The following is a 7,787-nucleotide window of genomic DNA, read 5'->3' on the forward strand; positions in this document are numbered from 1 at the left end:
CTGCAGAAATGTTTCTTGGTCTTCTCTCATCTTTTGTCTCTTTTCTTCACATTTCCCCCCCTACCACCACCACCAGCAATGCAAGAGGAGGCTTTAAAGCTGGTTCTACTGGCTCTGGAAGATGGATCTGCTTTGTCACGAAAGGTCTTGGTTCTCTTTGTGGTTCAGAGGCTGGAGCCGCGATTTCCTCAGGCTTCTAAAACTAGCATTGGACATGTTGTCCAGCTGCTTTACAGAGCCTCGTGCTTCAAGGTACAAAGATGATTCTGCTTGGAGATTTCATAATGTGGGAAAACATTTATTCATATAACAGAAAGAGTCCTCAATTTAAAATTAATTTTAATACACATTTACAACTTTGAAAACTATTGTTTTTAATGTGAATTTTTATTGCCCTGTAGCGTGAAATGTGTCTCAAAGTATGTTTAATTATAGAAAGTGTTCCTCATTAAGTCCCACGTGTGCTTAGAGAGTTTTTTGTCTTACAGCTGTGACGGCAATGTCGGCTGAAATGGCAGCTTTAAGCTGTGAATCTTAAGTTTTGACTCTGTCCAGATTTAATAGATGCACAGTAACAAAACCTAGGTGTGAGTCAACATAACTTACCTCCTTAGAAGAGACTTAAAACTGGAAAATCCCCAGTTCTGTTAATTGAGTGGTGGTGTTGTTAGAAACACAGAAATATGAGACTCTTGAATATCAGAGTAGTATAAAGTTAAGCTGCTTATCAGAATTTACAGTATTTAATGGTCCGTTCCCAGCTGCTCAACTTAAATGTCATTCACTTGTGCTAAATGGGGAGAAAAATGCTTTGTTGCTGCTAATTGTAACCTCAGGCAAAATTCTGCAATACAAACAAAATACTTTGATTGGAGATGTCAGGTTTGGATCCTGTAAAGTCATTTAGGAACTGTAACACTTCCACGGGTATCTGGGTCAGAGTCTGACTAAATTATGTTTGGTATCCATTTCATAGTGGCTCCAGGTCATGAAGAGTGTGTTATTTTAGTAGGAACTAATGTTCACTCCATAGTGTCATTGTTCAGTTTAGTTTGGGAGGAAGAACTTAGTTGCTGACTGAAGATTTCACTTGCCTTGGACTTCATGTAGTCTCTGGCTTATCCTGCTTAATTATATTTGGCTCATTTCTTCCTACTAGGTGACAAAGCGAGATGAGGATTCCTCCCTGATGCAACTGAAGGAGGAATTTCGGACTTACGAAGCTCTGAGAAGGGAACATGACTCCCAGATAGTTCAAATTGCTATGGAAGCAGGTTTACGCATTGCACCAGATCAGTGGTCCTCACTGTTATACGGAGACCAATCTCACAAATCCCACATGCAGTCTATCATTGACAAGGTAAAGCCACCTAAAATCAGCCCAGCCTACCTTGTTTGCAGCTGTAGTAGATTTAAATGCTTGTAATGTGAATTTACAAATTGTGACCATGTGTGCTCACCCCTTAATCATTTGCCCTTTTATTTCAGAACCCACTATAGCCTAAATAATTAGAATATGTATTTGTAACCTAGTGAATCTTGCTCCCTCTACCATCCTGTCACGTCCTTCTACTTGACCTCTTTCTGAAGATGGGACGCCACAAAGGTTTTGTGCGGAGCTGGGATATGTCCTTTTTGAACAGCTCGCAACTGACAGTGTAGTAACCGAGGTTAATGGTTCACGTTTCCAGGGAGGAAGTTAGTGCATAAGTTGAAAGAAAGTCAGTCCCCTAGTTTATACCTGAAGTAAGAAAGAGAGGTGGAAGCACATTTCTTAAATGAAATGACTTGACCTCTGGCAGTGCCCAGATCTCTCTTTGTTAAGAGGGAACATAGGATAAATGGGCTTTAAATTTGGGGACTTGCATGTATGTGCCTAAATCAGGTGGAAAGAACTGAACCTTGTTGAATGGTTACAAAAGCTGTTAAAGAATTGCTTTGGCTGCTGTGCAGGAGGATTAGCTTCAAGATCAGTGTGCCGTATATTTGTGCATTTGCCCACCTTTTTAAGTGTCCTGCTAGACATCTTGTGGAGGATCTAGGTAGAATTAAGGGATTTTAGATATTGAAATCGTGTCATGTTAGTAAGTGGAATATTGATAGCTATCTTTGTCGTTCGACCATCGTGCTCTTTATTGTCTATTGTACTCAGTTTAAAGCAGGATGGAAAGCTGTTGGTTTGGGGATTGGAGATGTCAGACTCTTCAGAAATCTAAATTAAATGGTTTCTTATATTCTGTATTTTTTTTTCTGGGAACCAGCACAACACAGAAAAGAAATAGGTTACATGGCTAGAAATAACATTGCTAGAAATAATACCAGCCTTTGCAGGTTAAAATACAGCTCTAAATAGACAAAACAGTGTCAAAGAATAGTGCATTCTTGGTGCTAGAGAAGGAATTTAATAGAAGATGCTGAAATGGGTTTATGTGAAAAACATTTCACTCCAGTTTTGGAAGACAGATGTTGTGAGCTTGTGAAACAACCTTCAGAAACCGTGAGGATTGCTTTGCCTGTAGAAAGTTAATTATAATAATTTTTTTAAGTTGCAGACCCCAGCCTCGTTTGCACAGAGTGTTCAGGAATTAACTATTGCTCTTCAGAGGACTGGAGATCCAGCTAATCTGAATCGTCTTCGACCTCATCTAGAGCTCCTAGCAAATATTGATCCCAGTCCAGGTAAGTCTAGATGTTTTATAAAAACCTTTAACTTAGAGTTAGCGAGAGGAGCTTAACACCGTTGAAGCATTAAAAGCTGTTAATCAAGTGGAAGGAAATATCATCTTAACTCATAATCTTAAGGTTCTTGAATGGTATTCATAACCAGCCTGGGAACAGCAGTAATCTGTGTGAAGAACTGAACTATTTAAAAGTATGGCAGGAATAATTTCACCTTTTCTCTGAAGAGAGCTTCTTTGCTTGCAGCACTGGGTGAGCATGGGTGAGGAGGTTGAATATATATAATCCTGTGAGGTTACGTGGTGTATACTTGATATTGGGCAGTGCTAACTGGGGGGAGTGGCAGCAGTCTTGGCTTCCTCCTCTTCCCTTTTTTAGTACACATACTGCTATTTGAAATGGAATTTGCAAGGCAACAGGAAGATTGATAGAGCCACTGTACTTAATGCAGAGCCTTAACTGTTACTCTGAGATCTTTTTCTCTCCAGTTCTTTACCAGAGCAAATAATTTGTTCACAAACTACGGGAAGTCTTCACAAAAACACTTACTAGATCAAGGACTTCCATTAACTTACATAAAAATTGTATGTCTTTTTCTTTGTTTTCAAGAAATTCTGTGTTAGTTTTTGATCTGAGTTCTGTAGCCTGCAGACATTGCACTCAGAAGACTCTCCTAAGAGGCAGCTTGAAATCATAAGACATCTCCTGTGTAAACAATTTTGGATTCCAAAGCAGAATTTTGATAGATTGAATAGAGAGAAGCTGGGCAAAAATCAGTCTAGACAAGAAAGACTTTTTTTTTTTTTCATCCTAGGGAATTTAGTATTTTTCTTGTTCATATAGAATTCTGCAAACGTGTGAGAGACAGTGTGGAAAGGGGAAGTTAGTTGGAAAGAATATAATTGGAAAATGAAATCTAAGCTGTTGACAAAGGAGAGAAAGATGGAGATTGTTGAAAAAGTCATCAGCATTGTGAGGATGGACTGCCTGAGGGAGAAGGGAAGGGACAGAACAGAGAGTGCTGTGGCTGATGTTTTACTTTATACCCATTAGTATTTGTAAACTCAATATTAACATCAAAATAGTGTGAAGGCCTAAACTATGACTTCAGGAGATGAAAACTTGTAATTCTTAGTTTCTGTTTGTTTAAACAAATAAACTTGCCTTTCAGATAAGGACCAGTTGTACTTTACAGTTAAAGGAGTTGTAGTGTTTTCTTCCCAAATCTTTCATACTGTAACAAGTAAGGGATAAAACTATGTGAGTACTGCGAATTTCTTAGTGAAAAACTGATAAGGAAAGTGGAATCACTAATAGCCTTGCTCAGTTTCGGTAGGTGACTTTTGATCTTGATGTTTCTCTTCTCTGCTGTAGAGTTGCTTCCCTGCTGTTCTGCAGGTATGTTAAAGTTCCTCTGGAAGAATTTAGTCCTTGGGAGTGGAATAGAATACAATTGTGCTCAAGATCTTGAAGGGCACTTAGTGAAGCACTTTGAGGTCCTACCTTTTGCAGCAGAGTGTGTAGGCATGTGGTAGGAGTGTCATCTGCTGGAACAGATCAAATGATTAGAAAAGTAAATTGACTAGAAAGAACAAGGGCCCCTATAGAGCTAAAACAGTACCATTTATTCCCACTGTTGTGTGTTAGATAGTGGTCTGATACATAGATTTGCCTGGTGACATTTTTCCATGTGAGAGGCATCAATTTCTGTTGCTGTTCAGTGACTGTGCCTGCATGATCTAGGCGAGGGATGATGGTATTTGTACAGAATTATTTTTACAGCCAGGAGTCTGCGAAGAGAGATTTTCAGCCCAATTTTTTCGTGATGTGCGGAGTTTGTACAATGCAGTTACTCTGGAGTTCTTGTGTGAGATGAAAGCTTCGGTAAAAGGAAATAATTTTACATGCTAATGATAGTGTTGCTGGCTTTTTTAATATTTTGTGTTGTGCAACCTTGAGTCTACAGGTAGCTTTGTTCTTTAAGTGGTACGTATTGCTGAATTAAGGTGCTGAACGCTTTTTATTTAATGGCATGTTTCCAGTAAAATATTTTTGGTTATTTAGTGAAGTTTTGTGATACTGATGGGTACTTTGTACCTGGTTTTGGAAAATCCTTCTGAATTTTTCTTCTTGTACTCTTTTTGCTGTCAATGCAATAGATGCTCCACCTCCGACATGGGAACAACTGGAAAATGGATTAGTTGCTGTGAGGACTGTGGTTCACGGCTTAGTTGATTATATCCAGAATCACAGCAAGAAAGGAACAGATCAGCAACAGGTAAAAGCTAAATAATTTAGAAGATGCTTACCCCTAAATGTTATTGGCTGTATCCAGTAGTACAGGTTTACTAATGTTATCTGGAGAGATTTGGTTTGACAAGGAGCTGATTAAAAAAATGACTGCTGTGTCCTCTTTATCAAAAAAGAAACAAACGAGAAAGGAAAAAACCCCAGAACAATGCACGCACCACACACCTCTCCATACCCCACCCTCCCATACTTGTTGCATTAATTTGCACAGTTTGCTAGGGTGAAAAAAAAAATAGTCTGATCCAACTGCAAGCTTAGGGAAATGAATAAACATCCCTCCTCCCTCCTGACTAGAGGGTAGGGAAGAGAAGCTGGGGTGCCTAGCACTGTGATCTGTGGGAATGTTCTTGGGTTTGTTTTAGTGTGACACATTTTAGACAGATGGCTTTGTGTTAACGAAACTATTCCTCTACCTGTGCGAAATTGTCTGTAAAGTTTAAAGAAGGCTTAATATAAAGGTGCAATCCAAGTTCCTGAAACAAATTTTTTTGGTTCAGAAGTGAAATGATGTTGCCAAATATATATATATTAGCTTATCTTGTAGTTATCACATGTTCCTTTGATCTCATTTTGTTGTATGGCTAAGTTGATATAAATGCTAGCTGCTGCTGAAAGAGCTTCCTGTCACACATTCCCACTCCCTCCCTTGCTTTGGCACTCATCCTCTTGGAGAGCTGGTTTGGGGAGATGAACTAGCAGGAAGATTCTCTGCCAGAAAAAAAAAAAAAGGTCAAAATTAGAGTGAATTATTTCTGCTATTTTTACCTTTTTGCTTTCACTGGGATGCCTAATGAGCACTGTTACAAGCAAAAGGAAAGCAGTAGGAATACACAAGTGGAAATGGGGGTGGGAGAAACGGTAAGGGCTTTTGTTCTGGTGAGACTGTCGCCTAGACCTGGTACATGCTGTGCTGCTTGGAAGGGAACTCGAAGCCTCCCGAGGGGGAAAGGGGGCATCTGCTGAGTATTGGGCAGAGTTTTGCTGGCTGCAGCAGGGGCCAGCAGAGGGCTGTGCGGGTTGTGTACACCCTGCCTAAATCCTGTTCTCACTACAGTAGGTGGCAAAAAAAAAAAAAAAAAAAAGACAAAAATCAGTTTGCAGATGTATCCTTACGGATTTACATCTTTTGGCTAAGTTTCTCAGAAAGCAAGAGTTTATTTTACAGATCTTTCCCTCAGCAGGAGGTCTAATAGGGTATTTCTGCCTCTGATTTAATTCTGACATAAATGCTGGAGGAACTTAAATGTTTTTGAGACCACCTCTGGCCTTCTGTCAAAACTTATTTAGAGAGACTGGCAAATGGGCGTACATGCAGATAGCAGGACTGCAGTAAGTCGTCGTTTCTTGGGGAAACTTAACTAAGAAAAACAGAGAAGACAGCCCATACCCTGCTGATCTGTGTAGGAGTAAGATTGCATCCTCAGCTATTGACAGACATAATTATTGTAGATAGTTAAGAGATTTTTAGTCCAAAGGGAGAGATAAAAGGGAACTTGATGAAATTTAACTCCTGTAGAGATCAAAGGGATACTCAAGTGCCATTTTGAGGTAACAGAAAACAAGGGAAAAGTCACTGACTAAACTGTATTTATTTTCAATCTACCACAAAGCTTGATGAATATTTGGCAATTTCTGATTAAGCATAGTGATTTTTTTAGCCTATATCAGTTTTGTCCACTTAATGGTTTCCTGAAACATCCCGCTGTGTTCTAATCAAGCTCCAGTAGGGTTTTTGAATAACAGTGATTTAAAAAACTGATAGTGACTTAGTTGTCAAAATATCTGCTCTTGAGTTCTGTTGAGGAACTGAACTCCAGTCATTTATGTCACATGAAGTACTTCTAGAACATTTAAATTGAAGGAATTGTTAACAGTCAAACATCAGGTCTTTAATCAAAGAATGTGGTCAGCTCTTGGTGAAGTGCACTTATATTGAGGTATCTCACCTGGTTTCTCTAACCTTGTCAGCCTCCTCAACACAGCAAGTACAAGACGTACATGTGCCGAGACATGAAACAGAGAGGAGGATGCCCCCGAGGGGCCAGCTGCACCTTTGCACATTCACAGGAGGAGCTAGAAAAGTAAGTGTACCTGTTATAGTTGAAATCAGTCCAATCTTTGTTTTGTCTTATCCATAAGAGTTATTTATCATATCTAGGAATGGGGAGAGGTGGCATAACCTGTTTGTTACATTAGCAAGAAATAATGTGAAAAACTTGTAAGAGTAAGCTCTTAGGTTTTGGAACTGTTTGTTCTTAAATACAGGATATTTTGTTTTGTTCAGCAGTAATGCAGCTTGGAAAGTTTGATGTTTACACAAGTGTTATTTGAGATTTTGGAAGTGGGATGTTTTTCTTATTTCTTAAGTGTGACTCAACATGCTGTTTGACTGCATCCGTTGTGGTCATATATTTGTGTGTACTTCTTCTCTTGCCTTGATATTCAGGTAGGTTCCTGTCAGTTTTCAAGATGTAGGGGTTCTCTTGTTCTTCTGTGCTGCTAGGGCTATCCAGAGCGCTAAAAAGAAGCATGGAGATTTTCTTTCTGCAACAGTTATTCTTTGAAACTTTTTAACACATTGCACATGCCGTAACCTTAAAGTGTTCAAAGATATTGAAGAGTTGAGAAGTGGTGGTCATATGAAGTCTGCAGTAAATAAGCTACATTCATTACAGATTTAGAGGGGGCACCCAGTTATCCAAGACCAAGCTGATGCTGTTCTGAAGGCTTTTAAAAATTTTTTTAAAGTAAAATGGATTATTTAAGAGTTAAAAGAAATATTATAGTTAATATAATAA

The 7,787-nt window shown here is 39.0% G+C and overlaps 1 protein-coding gene across 1 annotated transcript in view; it reads left to right on the forward strand.

Annotated features, from left to right (window-relative positions):
* LOC104463526 (roquin-1) overlaps positions 1-7,074 on the forward strand; it is a 17,418-nt gene extending 10,344 nt beyond the window's left edge. The window contains exons 4-8 of the mRNA XM_010075898.1: positions 77-252; positions 1,160-1,360; positions 2,547-2,679; positions 4,839-4,957; positions 6,958-7,074. Coding sequence (XP_010074200.1) covers positions 77-252; positions 1,160-1,360; positions 2,547-2,679; positions 4,839-4,957; positions 6,958-7,074 — 746 coding nt within the window. The remainder of the gene's footprint in view (positions 1-76; positions 253-1,159; positions 1,361-2,546; positions 2,680-4,838; positions 4,958-6,957) is intronic.
* The last annotated feature ends 713 nt before the right edge of the window (positions 7,075-7,787 follow it).

This window comes from Pterocles gutturalis, unplaced genomic scaffold, assembly GCF_000699245.1.
Source record: "Pterocles gutturalis isolate BGI_N339 unplaced genomic scaffold, ASM69924v1 scaffold3788, whole genome shotgun sequence".
Classification (NCBI taxonomy): domain Eukaryota; kingdom Metazoa; phylum Chordata; class Aves; order Pterocliformes; family Pteroclidae; genus Pterocles; species Pterocles gutturalis.